Source organism: Hydractinia symbiolongicarpus, chromosome 10 (assembly GCF_029227915.1).
Source record: "Hydractinia symbiolongicarpus strain clone_291-10 chromosome 10, HSymV2.1, whole genome shotgun sequence".
NCBI lineage: Eukaryota > Metazoa > Cnidaria > Hydrozoa > Anthoathecata > Hydractiniidae > Hydractinia > Hydractinia symbiolongicarpus.
Window position 1 is genome coordinate 1,037,198 of NC_079884.1, and position 25,890 is coordinate 1,063,087.

A 25,890-nucleotide genomic window follows, 5' to 3' on the forward strand; every position below is an offset into this window, starting at 1 on the left:
ACTAGAAGAAGCTTTAGGATTGAGGTTGCTTTGTTGTATTTCTTAACAGATTTTCACAGTGCACTTCATAAACTCCATTAAAAATGAATGATGGAGAACTAAAAGTTGAGAAAAGTTAGGAGAAGTTAAGGAGAATATGAAGATTTAAGGAGAATATGAGAATTTAGGGAGAATATGAGAATTTAAGGAGAATATGAGAATTTAAGGAGAATATGAAAATTTAAGGAGAATACTAAAATTTCAATAATTTTTAGGTCATTGTAAATTAAGAAATTGCAACAAGAAAAAGATTCACAATTTACATAAGTCTATCAGCTCATAAGAAATCCTAGCAGAAGAAGGACTTATATCATATACTGGACGTAGACTGAGCGTTCTGTAGATCTCGTTCAGAATGCTTTTATCAACATATCACAAAAAATGATCGTAAGTTACCATTAAGCATTTGCTCACATTACATAAAATTATTCAGATCATATCATGCACAAAAAATATAAAAATATTTACAAAGAGCAAATATAAAAAAAGTAAGCAAGCAACATCACATGTATTTACTTCAATAGCTACAACAATAACACTGTTATCATATATTATGAAACTTTTTTTCTATATTTTTGATCGAACTTATTTCTTTACTATCTCATGTTGTGAATTATTTCTTTGGCCAGGCTTCTGAATTGTTAACAGAAAAGAGCAGTGCTGATTTACTGTACCGTGAACAGCCACCTGTCTACCTTAAATAATAACAACCGCCAATACTCGAAATTATTTTTACTAACTCGCCAGATTTAAGTAAGCAAAAAACCCCAAAAACATGACAATGGGGTTACAAGGATTGGTTCGGATCAGCGAAACACTTAACATGTACTCCTGCGCAGAGATTCTTCTATATTACAGTATTCTTCAACACACGTTTCACATGTGTTTTGAAGTATTGTTTTTTTTAGTAACATCGCACATACGCACAAACAACTTCAATCTTACAAAAAAATTCGATATATTTAATAATTCGTTCCACAAGATAACTTGCTAAAAGAATTTTAAAAAATCATCCGATACAATTCCTTAAAAAATGTTGTCTAACCACGCACAGTTCAACATAGCTACCGTACTTAAGTTTAAAATACTCGGTCAAAATTAGAGAAATACATAGAAGGGCATTTACAGCCGATTTATATATTTCATTGACAAGGTTTTAATTTAAAATATTAAAAAAATTAAAATAGAGAGATAATGAAGGGAGAACTCAAAGAAAAATTATTGATAAAACAATTTTGTGTGGAATGATTTAGCTCTTAGTTTTAAGGAACATATTCATGTAGCTAGGACAGTAAAACAACCACCAAGAAGGTGAGCGTCAAATTATCGTCAACCGACAAGCTTCCGAATATATCCTAAGTATTTCTTTTTAAGGTTTTAAAATTTTATAATAAATAAACGACACTCAACAAAGTAGCACCAGTTTCATACGCAACCGAATGATGTGCAACACGTCTCACTGACATCTTTGCACGATAATACGTAAACTCGTGTGACCACGACTCTTTGCTTCCACTATTTACACACCAATCATCAACCTCATCCAAGACCATAGCTTTGACATTCGATAGCTTGTAATAACTTTCGTTTCAAGATGGCTTTCGATGTATATAACGGCATACTGATTCTTTGACCACATGTACTAGACATGGGTAGCGACAAATTATTGGAGCTGTTGATAATATCTAGTGTAATCGATAACTCCTCTAAAATAAATACAGAAGAAAATCACATTATACAAACATGTCTCATTTGCTCGAATGAGCGCCCACTTGGGTGGTAATAATAATTTAACAACCACCCCCAAGCATGAAAAGTAGAAAATTTAGACAGGGCTGCTACTTTCTTTTTTTTTTCTAAACAGTACGTTTAAATTAAAAAAATAATATAAAACATTTTAAATTCTCTTTCGATTATCTTTTGCTGTAATTTTTAAAATTACTTATAAAAAAACCTGAGGAGAGTAACCACTTTTAGCTACAGGTGATTTTTCCTCCAAAGAGATAAATGGACACACAAGTCGAAAAACTGTGTGAAAAATCAGAAGTGAAAAAGACATACCGTTATTCCCGACTCTGTTGTCAAGTGCTGGCAGTACAGACGATCCTGTCGCAAAGTAAAGTAACTTTTGTCGCTCTTGTGAAGACATTTTCAACACTATCTTCCAAAACCACCTAGTATAAACAGAAAGGATGAAAAGATTTGTTAACTTAAAAAAATTGGTTAAACAATACAATCAAGCATGCAGGAAAATGTTCTTACGATTTGTAACGTTCAAGTATCTCACGTGAACAGCCTCCAGAATTACTGAATGTAATTATTGAGCGCAGCCTGGCATAGCTCACATCTTCCACACCACCAGACAACAACAGTTGTAAGTCCTTGATAATTTAATAAATAGAATAAATAAATTCATATATAAAAAAATAAAAATAGTGTCTATTTTAACATACTTATACAGTATGTATCCACTAATTCGAAAAAAATCACAATATGTTCGAATAAAAGTTCGAATGACGCAGCAGTAAACAAAAGTTTCACAAAGTAAGAGATAAAAAAACATTTGCTCGAAAAAGTTAACAACAAAGGATATATGCTAGATAACAAAAGAACATTCAATAAATATTCAGAAAATAAATTCAGCCAATTCTATTTATTATATTTATATACCTCAGGTTCCAGTCGATCAAGCAATTCTTTTGGAATCATCTGATGCAGACCGTCTTTTAAGCCTTGAAGTTCGTTTTCTCGGGCAGTGATGAGCAGGTGGCGACTGTACAGCCTAAGATGCGTTGTGTAAATGGTGGTGCAATAGAAGTTACAGTGAACCAATCTAGCATACTCTCATCATCTCTAACTTTTCTTAGAAGTCACATAGAAACCACCGGCTAATGTACTTAAAACAGATAAAATTCACCCACCCACGCCTGACGCCACTCTCAGACGTTGTGGAAAACTGCATGTAAGAACCCGATCTCCGTTACAGTAAAAATTGGACTAACCTGACATAATTTAGAACATTCTGCTTGGTAACTCTAATTTGTTTGCCTCCAGGCATAAGTTCTTCAGTATGTCCATCCACAGTTATCTGTAAGATTTTTTTAGTAAGTTAGAACACAGATGATTTAAAAAATGCGCTCAAATGTCAACGATAACCCCCCCCCCCCCCCTAATTGCAACATTTCTCGACCACAAAACAAAACTTTATGATTTCACAAACTACTGGCGTTGTATATGCTACCACACTATTTGTGTTGAAATATCTCAGAGAAATATAAACAAATGAGATTTGAGATACCATTTTGACTTTCCGTAATGATTATTTGTACGTTGACCGTAAAATAAAGTCAAAAGGTACCGCAATTTTGTATCATCAACAACTCAGAACTCTCTTCAATGCAGTGCCCGTATTTCCTGTTTTCAAACTTGAACAAAATGTCAAAGGGAGCAACAACACCACATACCTCAAAACAGAAGCAGTAGACATCCATAAACTCATCGTCGGTATATTTCGAAGAAAGCGCATCCATTAGTAAATCTGAAAAACTTTGATATAATGCAGAATCGAAAAAAGCAAGGTCGTCGAAAACAATCTCGTCATCCCTGTAACAGAAAGAAATATTAAGATCTTTTCGAACATAAGCACAAATACACAAACATATACAAATGGACATACCTTCCAAGCAAATAGCGCAAAACTGGTCTGGACAGCACAAGGGGTATTGTTTGGTTGAACCACAATGTAATCCCAAAAAAACGACCAATCGCAACGAATGTTGAATATCGCTTCTCCTGAAGCAATAAATATACGACACGTACAGAGCTAACTCGTAACACCTGCTTAATTAAGTTTAATTGGTGGTTTGGGGGGGGGGGGGGGGAGAGGGGGGGGAGTTGTTTCTTTACTTTGAATATACGCAGGCCACAATTCTTTCAGGCAAGGACATCGTACCCTTCTATGCCCTTAACATTTACAACAACATTTTTACTTCAATACCACAGTAAAATGACTGGGAATAAATTTTTTTTTGATGCTCTGAGCCAGCTATGTTCAGCAAGTGAAAAAGCTATTGCAAAATAATCTGCATGAAATACAAAACAAACCTGTGTCATAGCGTATCCAAAATAAACATTTGGTTGTTCAACATAATGATACTTCCCAACTTTCGGCGAGAACACACCACGTTGAGTAGGTAGGTTGCCACATTCCCCAAAAAATTCAACCGGCCAATCTTTATACTAAAAATATCACGAATCATTTTGGTTTGTTTCTGAAGTATTAATTTTGCGTGTAGAATTCTCTTTACTGACCTTTTCACCACTCTTCAAAGCTTTCGCGAAAGCAGCAAATAATCCCCGATTTACACCTGGTCCAGTACCTTCTTCTCCTTCGAAGCGAACTCGCAAAGTGCCATATGGGTGAAGGTCCATGCTCTAAAAGCGATTATAAAAGTAGATGGCAATCGTGTCTTTATATTTATATATATTTACTGGTACTGAAGAGAAGATCCACAACATCCACAATGACGAAGCATATCTCCTCATTACACACAAAAAAGAAGCCACACCCTCCACAAACTGAAAAAAAGTCTTCACACATGCAAAAATATTTCTGAAAACAATTTATATTCACCAGTTACCTTTCTCAGAATAATTTGTTTGCCCTAAGTGAATACTACACTGAAATATTTCATTAAAAAAACAGCTAAAATGAATTACCTCACTGAAGATATTAATGCAATCGTTTAGCAGTTTCGACCGACCAACATTAATCATAAGAGAGGGATTCTCCGCCTGACTAGGAACAATTGATGGCCTATTGACCGCATCTGTTCCTCGCACGGCAGCCAGTGAGCGTTGAAACCTAAAAACAGATGAACGTTATGCATTACATACACGATAAGAAAGGGCGAGAAAAGTATGATATGCACCAACTACCTTGACATTCTTCCCGATGCACCAGATTTGATAGCTAGAAAACTGTCTCGCTCGTAACCAGGACCTTCTGTCAGAAATAAAGTAGCAAATGCTTCAACAGTTCGATTCCATTCGACCGACTCCTCATTTTCGCTACTGCTAGATTCGTTTCTCCTAAACATTATAAGCAATGGAAATATAAACCATAACCGGAAGGTTATAATGCGAAGATAGATTTTCAAAAAAGAATTTACCTAGACTCTTTTTTTGAAATTGAACCATCCAACCAAGATGAAATGTGATTGGCTACAGACTTTACCTCTTCCACATGTTTTTGAACACTTTTAACATCAATAAATCTTTCTTCCGCATCGATGGTATTCTTAAAGAATTTCATATTTACACTCATTTGCGCTGCACTCTCAGCGGGTGTGCCATCATCCGGTTTTCTTTTTGTGAATGGTTTTACTTTCTTCATGTAAAGATATGCATCCAGGATGTAGGTGAGATGAGTATAGCTTAACAAACAAGATTATCTTATCTGTGTATTCTTCAATGCTGTTTTAGAAAAGCATGTTGTTAACCATAATTCTTTGCATTTCGTAGACTTACCTCAGCAAATCAAGCACTGGCAAAGAATCTTCAGCTTCTCCCATATCCTGCTTCAACAGATACATCATGTATTCGTCTGGGTTCGAACCATACAGGTGTACCAAAGATGGACGTCCAAGTCCAGCAATATCTCCTTCCTGGCTGCTTTTTTCCAGGCGAAGTACAAAATGCTAAACACAAGATATCATATGCATAAAAACATATATCTCCAACAGCAACAACAAAAATAGCAAGAACTGAATATAACATGACAAACCTTAGTATCAAATTCCTCTCCAACAGTTAACTGTTGTTCCAACATATCGAGAACATTTCTCATCCATTTCCAACTTTTATCAAGAACATGCTGCGCTTCATTCATCAACGTTTTTTCCACAGTGTTGTTAAACTCCAGCGGCTTCACCAAAAAAGTTCCTTGCAATGGACCGTAATCCTAAAAAGCGAGTTACAAGTATATCACTTAATCGAATTAGTCACACTGTTATTCACTCAAAATATTGTCAAATTCAGCTTTTTGTTCGGAAAACTTGTACATTAAGATAATTCAGGTTGTGATGTAGTATGAATATATAGTATAAATGTTCACCTGTGTATTGTTGGATAATGAAGCTGCCAAATCCGTTGCTTCTTTCACCAGCCGACAAAACATTCTTGCAAGGTACAAATATCCAGCATGAATAGAAGGAGTATTCATTATTTGATGTTGGAGTTGATTTTGTTGATTAAATTGCCACTAAAATGAAGACATAACCATATAGTTACTTTCATATATTGATTTTATATTTCTGACAATGTTAGGGTGAAAAAATCCTGCAATGTTTTAAAAAGCTAGCTGGCTTGTTGCATCCTATTTGATCTGTAGACGACATCTAGTAATATGGTTGTAGTCCCGTTTCGGAACCGACGGATTGTACCAGATTCAGGGTACACGTTTTTTGTTGAGAACTCTGAAGTATAGGTTATTTATAATTTTGCATTCAGAAAAAATTGTGATGAATCACAAAAATACGTACCAATCCTGGTGGCGGCAGCCTACTTGACATTTCGCTTCTTCGATTAACATGTCCATCTACAGCCCAAGCTATTGTTGATTGAGGTGTAATCACTTGATTTTGGTTCCATCCAACGCCTTGCAAGTCACTTCGGCCATATTGGGAAGCGTGTTCGGAATATTGATCGTTGATTTCGATACCATCGTCGACATCTGAAGCTGATTCGTCATCACGTGATGCAGTAGGATTTGGATTGTCGTCACTAAGCATTGTCGATCCATTAGATGGTAGAGATGCACTTATTCTATTAGATCTCCTAATAAAAAAATTAAATCTATAAATTTATCACACAACAAAACAAAAGATGGCCACGATTATGAAACAAAAAAATTAATATAGTTTATAACATGCAAAAAGTCATATACGTTGTGACAATAAAAATTCCCCAATTGCTCTGAACTAAAAATTATATGATACTCCCGAGATTTTTCTGAATGAAAATTGGCAATTCCAAAATTTTCTGAGAACCCCTTACTTTTAGTTTGGCCGTGAGCCTCAAGATTATATGTAAGGTTGCACTTTTAAATGTGCATCCAATATTTATTCTATTTAATCCCATCGCTCACCCTGTACAAAACTCACATGTATCTTCATTATTCCAGAAAATAATACTTTTTATTGATTAGAGGCGACAACTTTATTCTGTAACGTATTATCCTTCTCAGAGGCTTTGTAACCCTCTTTGTTTTGTAATAAAACTAAATCCAAAACAATATTCATGTATAGAGCAAGATGTAAAACATTAGAAAGGCAAAAATATCTTATCTTACTTTACTTCAAAATTTTTTTATCATTACAGTGGAAAAACAAAATTTTTTTATCATTACAGTGGAAAAACACAACTTTAAAGTGTGCAGCGATCTCAATTAATCCTGCAAAGAGTTTAGGGTGTTCTCAAGTAGTTTTTCTTAAAAAATGCAACATATTTACCTCGAAGCACTCCGTATAACTGTTCTTTGGTTCTGTGCAGTACCATTCAATGGAATATGTAATCTCATACCTGAACAAATACAAAGAGATAAATAGTAAAACTTTATCTTATTAATAAAACTTTATCTTATTAAAATATTCTGTAAAATCCAAATCTGTCCTGTTTTTGATTCTTCCGGTGTTGTTTCAGTTAAAAGAATGTAAACTAGTCTATTGTTGAGAGCAAAATCTGCTTTAAACAGAAGGATATTTTAGCAAAAACTCTGTCTAGATCAGTTCCAAAAATTTAAATGTCTTTGCGCTCTAACATATTCCTGTTCTGTTTCCAAGCCAACAAACTGACTGCGGGATTCAGTGCTCCATTGCATCTTAGCAGAATTCAAAAACAAACACAACGTAGATCAGGTTAAAAAACTGTTCTTAGTATATTACTCTTTTATTCAGAACAACATGTTTCACAGACAGGATAGTTGTAGTATAATTTCATATTAAACAATACATTCTTTACTATTAATAGAGATCTAAAATACAATGTACAAACCTGAAGGAAATGTTGATCTGACTAGGGGTTGTCCACCACTTTGAATGTCACGAATAATACCTTTTGACTGAGCTTTAACTGTACCCGATCTGATTGGCTTTAGCATAGCGTCAGCTGCTCTCAGGATTTCCAACACAGATATCCATGAAAACGCTTTCAAACATAAACTAAAGAGATGATTTATTGCAAGGTTATACTCAAGTCATTACTGTGATAAATGTTGACCAGAAAAAGAATTACCGTAAATTGTCTTTCAATCTTGTTTCTTTCTTTGAATGAACCTTGTTAGCATGTCTACCAATTTTGTATTTCAAATTTGCACCAAGGGTTGCATTTTTACTCAAACTAAGAGAGAGTTGTCGCACCAGAGCACGCACAAATCGTTGCACAGTAAACCAAGGCAGCAAACAATTAAACGTTTTCCCCCTGAAAATTTCCTGATCAGTTGGATTGCAGGAATGTAAAGATGCCAGTAATGATGGGTTTTGACTAATTTTACTTTCAAGAAACTTGATCTTTAAAGTTTTGATGAAAACTTCCAATAATATGCTATAGGGATTTAACAACAAATTCTCAGTAAAATTATCTAGCTTGTTGCAATCAACTAACTTCATTTCACTGCATTCAATTTGTGGAAAAGGTTTATAACACATGACAGTACCCACCAGACATGGCCAATTTTTTGTTAAGTAGAAGACAGAAGCTTCAAATGTTGTGTTCCACAATAATCTAGCTTTACTTCGATGACAGTTACATGTAATTAAGTCTCGTTTTGGCGTCGCACTACTGCTTCCATTCACCTGTGGAGTATTCTCTATGGTTTGTGGAAAGAATGGGCTAATATTTGACGACTTAGTTGATCCTTGCGCATTGTCCTGTAAAGAGTCAACAGCTGAAAATGGATGTGTTATCTGCGGTGTTAACCCTGTTGATGCATTGACCTCTATAGGCGCGAACTTAAGATTATCTAATATGCGAATACTAGGTGTAACAGGACTACTAACGGAGTCAGTTTGAAGGGATTTGCTTTTTACATTTAACGTTAAAGAGTTTCCTCTGTATTGTAAGCCTCTTCTTGCTAAGATGGGATTTTCAAAGTGTGATGAAGACTGGGTTGCATCATCTGGATGAAGGAGTGTTTTCTTTGCACTCTCTTTTGCAGGCTTTTTCTTTTCTTGATTACTTGAAGGGGCATTAGCATCCAGTTCAATTTGCGATGTGATTGAAAGTTTGCCAACATGACGGTTGTATTTGCAACTTGTTTGATTACATGGTCGCCAATTAAGAAATAATTTGTGTAAATGTGATGGGGAATATCGGGGATATGTTTTTATAAAATATGATAATGCCGAGTCTCCTTCTGCATTTGCTGACGTTGCAATCTTAAAATGAATAAAAAGTCAAGAAAATATTAACTATAAAACCTTTACAGAACTGTTCATGTCTTTGACAGGATTGCTAACATCTTCATAATACACAAAGTTTGTCTGTGATTGAATTACTGAACCAGGCCAAAATTTGCGTTTTTTAAATCAATTTTCTATTTTTAAATCAACTGTTTACGTCATTACAAAGATTGATATCAAGAGTATCATTAAAATTACAGCATTGCCTTAACAAGTTTAAGACTAAATAACATTGAAACTGATGGAAATAACTGACGTTAACTCCTGCATCAGTAACAAATGGCAAACCAGTACCACAATTGAGCATTTTGACAAAGCTAAGCCATCCCATCTGTTTCATAATCGACAGGTTGACAACATCATCAAAAATTCTTTAAACCCTAACATCTCTGTAACGGTTCGTTAAAACCGTATGATCCCATACATCATTTGGATAAGCATTTAAAAGACCTACAAGTGTTCATATTTTTTTACATGTGGGCAAGCCATTAATGATATCTTCAAAATATATCTCTCTAAATTTTTGCCTCCCTAATTAAGTGGATTTTTTCTTGGCCAATCAACAAATCAAACGAGTTATAAAAAAAACAAAAAATGATACTCACCGAAGGGTTACAAGTGATTAATGATGTAACTAACCAATGCACCATGATGTCATCAAAACACTAGCAAAAAATAGAATCAGTTACAAGACAAATATTAAAAAAGGAAAATAATCTAACATCTTTTATTTATCAATAATACCTTGCTAATTGTTTCTACACGACTCTGCGATGATAAATCTTGAGACGTTGGAATAGTTTTAAAGGCTGCAGTTGAACTGCTACCAGCAGCTGAATCCATGTTAAAATCAGACGTATTAGCTTTATCATTTGCTAAAGCATTAGAATCCACAAAATCTGATAAATTTTCCTACAAAAGAAGTAACATATATTTAAAAAACCAATACAACCAGCATTAAAAGAGAACAACGAACTATACTGACCTGGTAATGTTGAACTTGTAACAAGTGTTGTACCACACTTAACAAGGCACCACTAGGGTGATCGTTTTTCATAAGAAGACTGTGATTATTCATTTCAGTAATAGCTTGGTACATTTCGTTCAAATCACCAAACATAACTAAGCCTTAAATAAGAATCCATAATGAAACAGAATTTATGAAATACATATGGGAACAAAAATTTGTGGGATGACAAAAAAAATTCTGTAAAGTACACTAGAATTAGTCAACCACAAAAGTTTATTTCTATAAAATGTGCAAATTGTAAAGGGATCCCAAGGTACTTTTACAAGCTGTGCTTATTTGAAAGATTTGCCTGAAAAATTGCCAATGCTACATCCACTTTTTGTTAAAAGCTTGTGTGACTACATATGCTTCACGGCCATTATATCCCCCCTCGTTACTAACTTTCAAACTGCAGTCTTTTTTGTGGCAAGTTAAAAAAGGACTGGAGCAACTTTTCAAAAAAAAACAACAACAGTTTTCAATACCATTCAAAGTGGTTGCCATGGGATCCCTTTAAGGAAACTACAAAGCTTACTACAGTCAAAAAATAAATATATAGAAATATTTTTTTCTTTTTAATTCTTTAAACACATCAAACTAAAATAAAAATTTAAAATTGAATTTCCAAAATATGGGGTTGGTTTTATCATCTTTTTTCTTCTCGTAAGGTAAGAGTAGTTAGTATAAAGCTTCTGGCGATTACAAAGAGTATTTTCCCCTTTCGTTGTCACATGCAGCCCAAAAGATTTTATCAATAAATTCTGAAAACATAAACTTACCTTCCTTGGCATTAGCCCTGAGTATATCAGCGCGATTGATGGTGTATCTTGCACTACTGGCACCATAACGAGGTCCAATGTTAATGTACGATGGTGGACGTTGTGGTGTGTTCAGTTTTATTTTTCCTTTCTTTGATTGTGTTTCTGGAGGTTGCTTTTTTTCAAAAACTAAAATTTAAAAATACATAATATATACCACAAAATACTTTAATTCAGGAAGACCTGTGAAAATATCAAAGAAAAAATCAGCTTTCAAAGGGACGCCAGAAGAAGGAATTTGTGAAGTTTGTAACGTACCTTTTGCCTTTTCTCTAACACTTCTTTTTGGCCAACATGGTTTAGGTATGGGCATGATGGCCCGATATACAGATGGAAATCGGGATTTAAAAAGTTTTAACAAAAGTCTGGGTGAATAACTTGGTGGGAGATTTGATACTTTCAGCGTGTTGAACCATTGTTGCGATGAAGACTTCTTTGAAGAATTTTGTATTAATGCATGAAGTGGAGTTAACCCAGAAAATAAGGGTGTGCATATTGCCTTTGTGAATAGATTCATATCTGAAATATAACAGTAATGGCCTGCTCTTAACAACTCTACACATGGGAGATGTTTAGGAAGTAAAACAGATTATTGAATTGTTAACAAAGCAAACAGGCAAATACCATACCACGTAGGCAATTTTTTTGCCGAATTTTGAATTTGTCAAAACAAATAACTTTTTAATAAAAGCAGAAAACATTTTTTTATTTCCTGATGGATAGAATTCAATGTGCTTGTTTCTCAACAACAAACAAAAAAGTAATTTTAGAAATTAGAACAAGAAGATTACCAGAAGGTACCGCAGTTTTACATGCATTTTTACCATCTCGTTTTATAGCTTCTAAGATAAGATAAGCTCCTCTAAGGTTTTGCATCATAATGGCGCTCATGAATGGTGTGCAACCATGACTGTCACGCTCACAAAGCTAAACATAGATATTACCAAAAATACAGAATTTGACTTTTTGAAAGAAATTACATTTTCAGGAAAAAGAATTTATACTATATATATTCTAGACTATCCAATATTGATGATAATATTTAAAAAGACTTTGTAAATAAAATAATAAGAAGAAAGATTAAAAAAAGAATTAGACAGAGCTTACAAGTGTTTTTATTTTCAACCATGTTGAAGGATTGTTCAGCAGTTGTTGCAATATTGCATTTTCTTCTTCATTTCTCACATCCATGATATTTCCTTGTACAGGTGCTAAACATTAAAAAGGGGTGTCAGATTAGGAAATTGTTTTCAACTTCTTGATTATTCATTTAAGGTAAAGGGATTTCTGCCTTAAAAATGACTTTTTTATATGATGTGGAGAATAAAAAGTTGTTTATCGTGTTTTTTTTTAAATCTTTTTTCTTTCTCAAGATACTAAGCTTCAAAATTTCCAGCTGACTTTATGACATCATCATTGATGATGCAATAAGGTAGTAAGCGTAAATTATTACTTGATATATCTGGCAAATTTACTTAATATCAAAACTTTTAAGCAGTGTGGATTTATGCTGTTGATGATATCTTAGCATGTGCAAAGTTTTTTAGTTTAAAAATGGCCTCATCTTGAATTATATGTAGAAATGTGATGTCAGCATTTTTAAAAACATACTTATGACATCATAAGATCCCAGAAATTGAATATTTAAAATCTTGAATAATTTGAGAATGAAAAAAGATTTTAAAAAAAAAATCCAAAGGGCTTGATAAACATCTTTTTATTCTCACAACATATAAAAAATCATTTTTGAGGCAGGAATCTCTTTTAAGGTACTTATTTTTTGGCAATATAGTTCATCAGAAAGAGTAGGAAAAGGTCACACAATGGAATACATCGAATTGAAGGGAAGTTAGGACTTTTTGTAAAAACATGTTTTACATTAGTTTCACGAAGCTTGGTTTCAATTAGCCTTTTTAAATTTTTGTGTGTATCGCTTGGAAGAAGTGTTACTTGCAAAATAGGTTCTGCTTGGAAAAAGTTCAGAGAGTTACTTCCTCTGTTGACTAGCAGATTCTTGTCAATTGTGTTAAAAAGTAGGTTGTATGAGGCCTGTGTAAGAAGTGTTATGTTGTACGGTAGTGAGACATGGGCAGTGAAGCAGGAAGATCTTGACCGTTTACAAAGGAATGATATGAGAATGGTGGATGTGTAACGCCAGTCTTGCAGACAGAAAGAGTTCAGATGAGCTAATAAGCAGGATAAGTATCCATAGAATTAAAGATGTTATCCAGATAAAAAGATTGAATTGGCTGGGACACTTGGAAAGAATGGAGGGGGATAATTGGGTAAGAAAGTGTAGAAACTTGATAGTTCCTGGGGCAAAGCCCAGAGGCAGACTGAGAAAGACTTGGCAGGAGGTTATAAGGACAGACTTGATACAAAGGAAGTTGAGTTTAGATCTAACACAGTCTAGATCAGGATGAGGGTCATAAATATACCCCATCCAACCCATGCTAGGATGGAAAACGGACGTTAAGCCGAGAATGATGACGATGATGATGATGATTGCTAATGCAGTTACCATAATAAAGATAAGAATATAAATATCTTAAAAATGTAAACCTTGTCAAATCTTGTCAAATGATCTACAGAAAGAAAATTTCAATTTTTTTTATTTATCTATCATTTCTTTATGCAAACAGTTACCCTTAGAGACATGTCATTTATACATTATATAATTTATATCATTTGTATAAATGTTTGTTCAAGAATCCCCTTTAACAAAAATTTAGCCTGTTTCTAAATACATCACAGTTTATTATGAACAATAATTCTTAGTTCCTATTCTTACAAACACAAAATGTTTTTCCAGTAGTTACTTAACTAACAAAAAGAATCCTTGCATTTGACAGATAACACAAGAACAACAAAGAGTCCTTACATTTTACAGATGTTTTTATAATATTTGCCACAGCAATATGCATGACGTTCTGATTGCCGTTACAGTATTCGCCAAACATTGATTTCGTTTCAATTTCATTGCCAACTGGATTTAAATCAGACGTAATGTCTACCTTCATTTTTTTCTTTGAATTTTCATCCACTTGACCCATTGACAGCAAGTTCTTTACGGCAACCAGATCACCGTTTTTAATGGCTGTTGTCAAAGGTGCTTTTTTAGGCACTAAAACACAGGTTTGTCTGATTAAAAAATTAAAATATACAGAACGAATTGTATAATACCCAATAAAAATTAATTTTGATAATTGAGAAAACACTGGTCAACTGTAACTTATATTTCTTTATGCCAACACCAAAAAAATAGTCTCCATATTCCAATTGTTGCAGCAAATTATCGCCTGTGTGGAGATGCAACCGACGGAAGTGTATTTTAAATCTGTTTGTTGTGCTAGTTTATTATTCTCCCATAAGTGTTTTTAACTGCTAGTAACACATAAAACATCACAAAAAAAGCTATGATCATAAAATAATAATAAAAAAATTAAAATTAGAAAACAAACCTGCAAGAACTGTGAGAATCTTATCTGTTTTGTTTCTACCCCTCTCCAGCAAAATAAATGATGTCATTGGACAAATTTCAAGCAGAGGTGGATTAACTAAACAACAGCTAAACCGGAAGGGGTAAACACACCCTTTATTGTCTAACATTAATGTGCACTGGTTATGTAAATTTCCAATTGAAAACAATTTGGGTCTAATAAGAGTAGTACTATCAAAATCATGATGAGAAATATCATCTCCATTGACAAGTTTTCGTTTTAAATTCTTTTCACCAGAGGTATGGCCAGTTGGCATTGAAAACGATCTGGAAAACCTTGGAAATCTTCCTTGTTTATTTAAACTGTTATCTAATTCCTGAAGTGATTTTGCCTTACTTAGTAATTCTTCATCTGTTTCACTGACATTAAAAATATCCCTATCTTGTTTACAGATGTTCTGTTCTTCGCTAAATCTAGGTTTTCTTTTTTCTATGGCAAGACATAAGCTTGATTCATACGCTGGTGTTGCTTCATACTCAACAGTGGAGTTTGAATCTGGTGTTAAAACTTCATTTTCATCAATTTGCGATTTACCACAGGTTAACCAAGATGAATAATGGTAGTTTAAACATTGCGGATACATTAAAAATGCCTTGTTATCCACAGTTCTAATGACAAGCAAAGTAATACCAAGTTCACTGGCTGCAACTGCAGCAATAGTAAAATTCTTATTTGTAAATACTTCTTTTGGATTGAGTGAAATATGTTTTTGATATCGATTTCTTCCTGTTTTGCAGTTTTGCTCGCTATTAACTTTTTCTAGTGATGCTTTAAAATAAACTTTTAACTGTGTCACATCTGTTTCTATTTCTGTATGCTTAACAATAGCATAAGGACCATCTAAACTGACAACTTTGCCAGTAAAAGAGTGTTGGTCTTGCAAAAACACTACATCTTTAGATTCCCATACTTCAGCATTAGGTTTTACTTTCTCTTCTTCTTTATTTAACAACTGCTCAGAAAAAACTCTGACATCTACCTTTTTAATTGTAGACTCGTTTCGAGTATCTCCATCATACATTTTTCCCAACACAACACCAAATTGACTAGTTATATTGTTAAACACTAAAGCGCCGGTCTCATTCTTATCTTGCTTTGAGAGTGAAACAGTATCACCTACCAATATTTCAGTATTGGCATGGGAATTAAATTGGCTTGGTTTAACATTTAAATTCCTTTCTGATGAAGGAGCCAAACCCCTAAAATAAATTTTGTGAAAAAATCAAAATTTAACAGTGAAATAATACACCTTTTTTTGTAATTTCCTAACTTCGAATAAATGCACACATGGTTCTCGCCCCCTAAAATTGTTCTACTTAAAATGAATGATTTAACAAATGATTTCAAGTTAATTTGTAAGTTTAAACTACGGTTAAAGTAAATAAGTAAGTACGGTAAAAAAAATGTTGATTTTAAAGCAATAAATACAAAGCATTTAAAGCATTTTTTCTGGACGATATTCTTTGCTAGTACATTTTCTGCATAATATTTAACCCTTTAATATTCTCTCCCATTTTATTTTTGTTTTATTTTCAAACCCATGTGTAAAATATGGTATAAATTTAAATATGCTATAACTTTAAGTTGCTGACTTACAGCCTTTTAAGGCTGTTACTTTTTAAACCTTATCACCTTTTTGTGTACATACAATAAACTTTTATAATGTTTTATATATGTGCCATCAAAGTTAATTTGCTTTTACAGATTAACAGAGCTTTTTCTGATGATAAACCATGATAAAGGTAAAATAAAACCAGGAACTGCCACTAGATGTTGCATTAGAGTTTTAATGTTTCAAATCCTCTGAAGCAAAATGCAAAACATAAATATTTCTGTTATGTATGCCCAGTCTTTTTCAGGAATGTTTGAGTAGGTGTGCGATGATTCGCACGTGCAAATCAAGTAACGCGTGCAATGTAAAACGCACATGCAAAGGATGTTACGCTTGTGATACAGGATCTGAGGTTGATCTTAGTTGTGCTTTCGTTTTGCGGTAGAAAAGTGAGGGACGTTTTGAATTGTGAACCCAAAACACAATGATCGAGCATCTACGTATAGCGACTCTCTCAATCTTAACTTCCTTTTCTACATGTTAGATATAGTATGCATGACTATACTGTCATTTTCATAAATTCATTCGGCGATCGCACGCCTTTCCTGAAAAAGCCTGTATGCCAGAAATTATCCGGCCACTAATACTTTTAAAATTGGTAGAACCTATACCTGCTGCAATCTTTTACATTTTCTGAAAAAAATGTCAAATTTTTGCCTACCCAGATTGCACTTGGGAGAGTGGTTTTCTTTTTAAATGTATAGATCTCAAGGAATTTTACCCTGAAACTTTTCAGGTTTAATTACGCTGCATAAATTATGATGCCATATTTAAGTAATAGCAAATTTTGATATTTTCAGTCTTCAATAATTTTAGATCTGTGAAGTTTAAAAAAGAATCCCAAACTACATGTTTACATTAACACTTAAAATAAAGTTCTTACCACCAAAAAGCTTTTCCAGTAATTGTTTGAAGAACTGTGAAGAATGTTGAGCATTGCACATCAGCGATATCTTCATTAATGATTTCATTAAAATACATTGGTTCATGTGATAGTGTTTTTATCAAGGTAGGTTCTGTACCCCCGTTTCGTACTAAAATTAAACATTTAGGAGTACTCTTAGAACAAAAAGTGCGCAGGTCTACTTAAATATCCCCCAGGTCAGTAAAATATAGATAATGCAGGTCATTTGTGACTGCTGATTCACAGTACAGTTCTATAAACTTAGCGAAGTATGGATATCAACTCAGTTTATATCTGTGTACACATTTCAGCCGCATTTTTAAGAGCTAAAGCAAAATTCTGTTACACATGAAGGACAGACTTATATGTTATATGGACAGACTTGATACAGAGGAAGTTGAGTTTAGATCTAACACAGTTTAGTTACACATGAGAAATAAACTTACTGCAAAAAGCTCTGTCATAAAATGTAACACAGCCTTTTGACTCAAGGACAACTGTGGCCCTGAACATATTACAACCAATACACGTGATCTTTTCTTTCCCGTTCCAAGTAAATGTTGATTTTTTAGGAGTTGATTCATCATTAAACCAAAACCATAAAACACCAACAGCATCCAGTAACAAAAAAGAACTTTCCATTGCATAGATTGCAGTGAAAATAACCTCACCCTAACAAATATAAACAAAACAAAAATAGGAACTACCACTTGGGGTTTCAGATTTTTTGTTTGGTGAGAAATGAATTTGTATATATAACAAAGGATTAACAAAATGTCCTTAGCAACAGTGACAATTTTCCCCAGCAACAGCATTTTTATATACCTATGGCTACGATTAGATTCACACAGCTGCTAAAACATATATGAACATGCACCTGATGAAGCTGACTAAATGCGTAAAATATTTAAATAGCTTCATCTTTTTAGGTTTTTTGGTTATTAATCAGGATTTTAGCCAGAAATTCACAATTGGGGCATTTAGATTTTAATTATGAAAAATGCATAATTCTAAGAATCCTCGAAACAACTCTGTTGACATCAATTCATGTTTTAACTTGCCTGTTATCATTTTCAAGTTCTTTTGTGCAACCATACTGACCTTATAATTTTATTTTCAAGTAATACCTTGTTGTTGCACATGGTTCGACAAAAAACAAAATATTTTTTGACAAAATATGTCAGTTAGATGAAAGTTTGTACAAAAAATAGATGCTTGATTGAAAAAGTGACCTAGTATTTTCCAATTGGGAATTGTTCTTCAACAGACAAATAGCTAGCTATTATATTATTATATACATATTATAAAATTCAATGTATTTGAAAATAAGTTAAAAGTACATAACTGTCAGTTTCACGCTGAACGATTATCAAATGTCTTTCAGCGTGAAACTGACTGTTACGTACTTTCAATTTATTTTCAAATACATTGAATTTTAACACCGCTCTACTTCATCTTTGTTGATATTGAGCACTTTCTCAAATTCTACAAAATATATTGGGTTGTTACCCCAATAAAACAAAATTAGTAACTCATTAGGAACATAAAGTCTCAACCAAATTCTTAAGTTAAAAAAACCTTATAAAGTAAATAAAGCCAGTATTCATGCCACAGTAAACACATATAATAATTAATGCATTTTTGCTGCCAGGTAGAAAGAGGTTTTAAGAAGCCAGGTTTGATAGGTGCCTTTGAAGATGGTCCAGAATTTCAAGTTTGATTTCTTAAAAAAATAAATAAAAATAAGTCCATTCTTCTGCCTCAGCTAAGTTGTTCTTATAACAAAAAAACATGCAAGTCAAAGTTCTAGGCATCAACATTGACAACAAAGTCGTTGTCAGGAAGTATGTTAATTCACATTCAGAGTGATCACAACTTTTGTAATTTCAGGAGATTTTAGGACGTTTAGCAAGTTTTAGGAAAGGTTTTAGAAGAAAAAACCTAAAAAAAGTATGAGAATAAAAAAAATTTTAGGAGGAAATGAAAAAGTTTAATACAATAATACAAAATCCAGTGTGCCTGTTAGGGGCATGGAAGCATGCACTTTCTTCCCTTATAAATAAGCAAGAACTTTATCTTCATTGTTGAACAACAAATTACTTATTATGACCTTAATTTACACTATATTAAAGCAGTGAAGCCATTGCATTGCAGTTATAATTTTGAGGACAACAACTGGAAACAAGTTGAAACACCACCTGCATGGAAGCTCTAGGGACTGGTTGGGACTAAACTGAGACCAATTTCCAAAGCTGGGTCAACCCACTTGTTTCGCAACAGGCGGGTTGATGATGTCAGCAAAAAACATTTAAACACCATTATTTCTTCAACCATTCAACAAAAGGATATGATCCAATACATTTTTTTGATCAACATAAGCAATGGGAGTAACTGTAAAACAAAATGTCTTAACAAATGTTTTGGTACATTAGCAGGTCTTTACTGACATCAACAAAATCTTAAACCTCCATGTCTCCTCAACTGCTCATTAAAAGTGCATATAGATTTATATAATTTCTTAATCAACATTTAAAGCTTGAGGCAACAGATAAACAATTTTTTTAAAATTTTTTGAATATGCACTGTTGACATCATAAAAATGTCTAATACAACCTATATTTTTTCCATTATTCTTCTGCTAAGTAGATTCTTCCATGGGCTGAGCAACTAGTTTCTAATAAACCCATTTTTTTTAAAAAAAAGTAAAAATATAATAATTACTTGGAAAGATAAAAAACAGTTTTACAGTGCATAAAAAATGAGATTCTAGGACATTTTTTATAATTTTTATCATATATGTTACATTGCACAATAAATAACTCGATACACATGAAAGTTATTTTAAGCTGTTTTTATCTTTCAAATGATTTGATAGTTATAATAAAAACTTATGTCATAAATGTGTTAACGAAGAACACTGTATACTGAACAATACTGTATATTGAAATCAGGACAACTAACATTGCAGAACCTGGAACATGCGCAACGCATACATCGAGATGTTAACGACATTACTAGTGACCTGATCTTCATTACTTTGTGCATTTTTATGATATAAATAAAAACATAAGCAGTTAGCAAAACAGATCAAGAAACAAATATTACATTATTTAATGTAACAAATGTTCATTTAGAGCGTTGCATACAAAATTTTAATACAGAACTGGAAAAAGGTTTTTTTAACATCGCGTTTCGCGTATCGCGACGGTATTCTCGATCGACAATAGACGTTTTTTTCCTTTAAATTTTATCGAGAGTGCTTCGCAATGCATCTGTCTCAATCTTATTCTCGAAGCTATTGAGGCCATTAAAACTTTTTCATAATAGAACTATTTTAAAAATAAGAGTGTATTCAACAATGATCGTGGATGTTTAAATATAATTATACTTCCTTTGTGTTATATTTTTTTAACTTATGCATAACAATCTAGGGTATACAGCTAGCGTTAATTTTTCTTTTTTAGTTTACATTTTAAAAATTTAAGAACTAAAAACGGCGATAGAAAAGCTTCGTTAGATCGCATTTTAAAAGTTTAAGAACGAAAAGTGGCAATAGAAATGATTTTTTAGATCGCGTTTTAAAAACTTAAAAACAAAGAACGGTGATAGAAAAGTTTTTTTATATCACATTTTAAAAGTTTAAGATTGAGGAACGGCGATAGAAAAGCTTTTTTAGATCGCATTTTAAAAGTTTAAGAACGAAAAGCGGTGATAGAAATGCTTTTTAGATCCCGTTTTAAAAACTTAAGAACGAAGAACAGTGATAGAAATGCTTTTTTAAATCGCATTTTAAAAGTTTAGGAACGAAAAGCGGCATCAAAAAAAGCTTTGTTAGAGATCGCATTTTAAAAGTTTAAGAACGAAAAGCAGCAATAGAAAAAAAAAACATTAAAAAGTAATGCGCTAGAATTACTTTAATAAATACAAAAGTTAAAAATTTTCTTATAATATACACTTATTTAAAATAAAAAAAGGTAAAGCAGAGATGTGTTTGAAATAAAAAAAACTTTCTCTTTATTCTCATTAAAAAAACTTTCTCTTTATTCTCATTATCACCTACCAACGTGACACATAGAGACGGATTTTGTCACAATACTATATTCTCGATAGATCGTGACAATCTATTTTAATTGTTTCTCATTATTATAAACGTGGTACATCACGTGGTACATCACGTATCGTATGTTAAACAAACTTTTTCCAGTACTGTAGCATAAGAGAAGAACGGCTTTCAGAAGCCCATTACGTTATGTAAAATATCATAATGTATTTAGATGTGCATGTAAGAATTACGTAAAAAAATCATCTTTCTTAAAGGGAAACTAAGGTCAAAAATTTTTTTTCATAAAAACATTTATTATACTATTTAAAAAAGATACCTTTTAAAATATATATTTGAAAAATGTATTTTTATGAGGATTTTAGAGTTAAAAGGTTATTATTTACATCTCCGTTTAAGTACATAAAAACTCTACGATGGAGAGCAAAGACGTATGATCCGCGAGTGAGTAAGTGAAACCATACTCTAAGGTAAGCCTGTTTGATGTATGAAGACAAGATGAAATTTACTTCTTAACTATAATTGTACATTTTGTCTTTACTACTCAATATGCCAAGTTGTCTGGCATATGTATGTTCGCAAGCCATCACAGATGATTTAAAAGGACGTGTAACAGGGATACCATCAAAACAGAAAGAGCTACTTTGTGGAGCAGTTCCAACTATTTTTAAACACAAAACTTACGAATTTATTAACATGGATGACACTACCGTATTAAAACATGATTCATCTTTAAAAAGAAAAAAATACAGGAAGAATGCCTACATGTGAGTTACAAAAATCATATTTTTTTAATTTCAACCTTTTCTGGTACAACTCTTTTAGCGAACATATTTATATTGTAATTAAAATATAAATGTGTTTCGTAATTTTTTGCAGTTTTTGATGAACAAATGTTTTTCAACTGACTTTCAGTATATTCAGGTTCATTATCATAACACCCTTTGCAAATACTCATCTGTTTCAGAACTATATACTTCGCTATGTTCACTAGCACAACTATTTTCTTCGCTGCTATCTATGACTAAGTGATTTTGAGTCTTGCGGCTCATATGTCATAATTCTGTATGGTTCACAAGGAACCGTGAATGGAGTACACGGTTAATTTTAGAAAACCTTAGAACTTTAATGGGCTAAAACAGCCTTAATGAACATTAAGAGTTAATTTTTTTTTCATTAGTTTATTTAGATGTTATACAACGTCCTTAATTTTTTTTTAGAAAGTTTTTTATACACCGTCAAAACGGATCCTAGAGAGCGTTTAAAAACATCAATAAAATCATTACCATAGATCGTTTTAAAACAGTCAAAAACAAATTGTAGAAAGCAAAAACATAGACATGGACCGTTTAAGAAGCATCAAAATAGAAATAATATATATTTATATTTACTAGCATAAATTATAAATATGTGATGTAATGCCCTGTGACCAACATAAATGCATATCTTGCAAATAAAGTCTTCATGCATGTTGGAGTACATGCACATCTTTAGTTGTCAGTGGCTTCCATGTGTAATTACATGTGTAACTACATACAATTTGTACAAGAGAGAATGTGTATTCTGCCAAATACAGTATGCAACTATGCCCTAAGTTTAATGTCACAAACCATATTTATACCAGAAACTTTAACAGAAATAACTTACAGTTAGACCACTTTCAATGGCATCACCAACTTTGGAGACCCAACTCATTTTGTTATTTTTATCACAACCTGAACTTTCAACATCCTTCTTCTGTTTTGAACTAGATAATTTTGGACTATCTACCTTCCTACTATTTAATACTCCAATAGAATCATTTTGAGTAAAACTCTGTCTTCCATTTACAGATACCAAGTCCATATTCTCAATTGAACTTAGGTCAACAACACTACATTCCCCAAATATTGGTAACGATTGATCAGAATTAAATATATTCTCTGAATTATCTGATGATCTTGACTCAATTTCTGTACCTAGATTAGACTGGGCTGGCACATAGGGTTCAATATTTATTGTAGGTTGTGGATAGTTTGGTAACCTTATTTCCCCCTCAGGAGTTCCATTTTCCAATGCTACCATTGTAATATTATCCAGAAGATCGATTTGTGTATTATCAGGTATTATTGATGTACCAGTCATTTCTTCATCTGTAGAATACATAACAGTTCGTGATAATGGAGTATTCAATAAATGTCCCATTTGAATATGTCTACGATTTGATCTACTATCACGATCATATGGCATGTAACGGCTTCCCCTAAGAGTTGGAGACAACCTGTGTAAGGAAGGGCTTAATACAACATTTGTTTGCAAAACATCTCTGTGCTGATTAGCCATTTGTGATGTCCCTTGACCTAAATTTCTATTATTAAATGTTTGAATTGGACCCCTACCAAGGTAGGAACGTCTTCCTGATAGCAAATTTACTGTATCATTTAGGGTATTCAATGTCCGTTGCAATGATTGTGCATATGACTCATCACTAGCAACTTGAAACAATTCTTGGTTGTTTTGTCTTACAGGCGAAGAGGAAAATGTTGACAAGTTACTGCTGCTTGTATCCGTAGTTTTGCACTCAGCACGAAGGACAGAGCCATCTCGCAAAAGAATGCAAACAAATTGTTTATTAAGAGAAGTTTGAGAAACATCCTGGTTGACTTTATTCAAACTAAGAACATTATGATTGGTGTCAGTGGCAAATTGAATGTTTGAAGACTTGTTTAGATCTTGTTTCGTTTGTGAAGATGTTTGACTTTCTTTGTATGAATTGGCAGGCGAATTTCCGAACACCTTGACAATTTCATTCGTTACAAAGTTCCTCAATTCTTCCGGAGAAGCTCCATTACTGTATTTAAAATCAAAAATATGGACACCTCCTGTTGAATTCTTAAGAGAAAAATCTATAACAGTATCATCTTCTTCGTCACTATCACACGCCATATTGTTTTCCTGCTCGGCAGCAGACGGATTTTTCAACAACAAATCTGTCCCGCACAGATTAAAACTGATATCCAGAAACCAAAAATGAAGATCTAGGGACGAGTTGGTCACAGTGCAAGATTTTTTTACTGCGCGAAAATTTTTAGATCAGATTAGATAGATATATATTTGGCCTATAATAAAAAGTTACATATGCGCTAATTGTTGACAATAAAATTTTTTATAAGAGCATAAGATTCTCTATGTTAAGTTTCTCATTTTCACTGGTTCAACTGTTTCTCGCTGTGATTACTACGAATCGCGTTTTAGACACTTAATTTTTTTACATAACTATAAAGAAGCACTTTTGTTTGTCTTGTATTAGAAAAAGACAAACTCCGGAGTTATTAGTGTCCAATCCCTGTTTTTTCCCTTTTTTTCCATTGCCCAATCCAGGTTAGGTGTCATTTAAAGAATCCAAGCTTCATGCTGTTTAAAAAAAGTGTGTTCTTGCTTTCTAAAAAAGCTTGATGATTTATTTGATGAAAAAATTTCTCTGGACATACTGTTCGATAAACTCTCACCGTCCCCTTTGGCCATAATGAGCATTAATTCAATTCTGCGTGCGGCAAGGAATTTTATTCGTTTCCACTGCACAGCGCTGAAGATTGGTCTCCGCTTTTATTAGAAAAAGGCTTACGTCCCTTTGTCTAGAGTAGTGGCGAATTACGCACGACGTTCTTTGTGAAAGAATTCGATTGGCTGTTAAGCCTGCGATGGAAATGAAAAGATGTTCTGACTGATATGAAAATGTGATTACGCAGCAGATGCAAAATAGATAGTTAGCTATTCTTTAGTGTGACTTATTAAGTGTGGCTTATCTAATAAACAAAAGGAGGTTCCAGATTGGTTACGATGTTGGGCTCAAAAGTTAAACACGGCTATATAAATTGATATCGCAAAAATCGAATTTGGCGATTTTGCGAATTTTTGTGCTTTTCGCGAAATGCTTTAATTGCCACTGTCGACATTCGCGAAAATATATTCTTGCAAATTTATGTCAATCCTTAAAACTATCCGTTCGCGAAATTAAAATCTTTTCTAAGTTTTTTGTATTTCAAAAGTTGTGGTGAGGACTAAGAGGAAAAAAACTGTCTAAAACGGCCACGTTAGAAGCTGGCCGTCTTACAGAGTTGTTTTATAACCCGACCACCTTTTCAAGACAACCACGTCCCCTGAGTGGACGTCTTATACTGTAGACTGTAGTTGCAATTTCATTATCTACATGGCGGTGCAATGACGTCATAAAAAGAAAACTTCCTAAATCTTACGTCATCTTTCTGATGAAAACAGGGATGTGTAACGGAAGTGGATGACAGATAAAAATGTTCGCAATTGGTTTCTCAAGCGTATTTAAAAAGAAAAAAATTTACCAAACTGAGAATGAGAATATGAAATGCGAAATAGTTGCAACAGGGAATGGAGAAACAAGAAGTGGAAACGAACACACTAACATATTTGCAGGTAATATCACCAAAAAAATATCACTTTTTCTTATCCCACGATGGTGTCAATTCAAATCAGAT

At 33.2% G+C, this 25,890-nt stretch overlaps 1 protein-coding gene across 1 annotated transcript; it reads right to left on the minus strand.

The window, feature by feature from the left end:
* Positions 1-980: 980 nt before the first annotated feature.
* On the minus strand, positions 981-24,353 carry LOC130662320 (uncharacterized). Its single transcript, XM_057461154.1, has 31 exons — positions 23,048-24,353; positions 17,787-18,012; positions 17,320-17,470; positions 14,786-16,023; positions 14,206-14,448; positions 12,432-12,535; positions 12,116-12,251; positions 11,583-11,843; positions 11,286-11,453; positions 10,483-10,625; positions 10,242-10,409; positions 10,103-10,162; positions 8,332-9,473; positions 8,092-8,258; positions 7,551-7,620; positions 6,582-6,876; positions 6,155-6,301; positions 5,825-6,001; positions 5,569-5,738; positions 5,211-5,474; positions 4,978-5,130; positions 4,759-4,903; positions 4,351-4,473; positions 4,144-4,278; positions 3,716-3,831; positions 3,504-3,642; positions 3,042-3,127; positions 2,710-2,821; positions 2,302-2,420; positions 2,101-2,213; positions 981-1,745 (listed from the first exon to the last, which is right to left on the minus strand). The coding sequence occupies exons 1-31, from the start codon at positions 24,323-24,325 to the stop codon at positions 1,579-1,581; spliced, it is 8,016 nt and encodes a 2,671-aa protein (XP_057317137.1). The 5' UTR covers positions 24,326-24,353; the 3' UTR covers positions 981-1,578.
* Between the last annotated feature and the right edge of the window lie 1,537 nt (positions 24,354-25,890).

What these genes read in the sequence shown, in the direction of transcription:
- LOC130662320 (XM_057461154.1), bottom strand. Translation starts at nt 24,325, where the DNA reads ATGGCGTGTGATAGTGACGAAGAAGATGATACTGTTATAGATTTTTCT. An exon ending in TATAAAAACATCTGTAAAAT is followed by an intron (nt 12,536 to 14,205) that starts GTAAGGACTCTT and finishes TTTAATGTTTAG; the next exon opens with CACCTGTACAAGGAAATATC. An exon ending in GTGTAGAAACAATTAGCAAG is followed by an intron (nt 10,163 to 10,241) that starts GTATTATTGATA and finishes ATTTTTTGCTAG; the next exon opens with TGTTTTGATGACATCATGGT.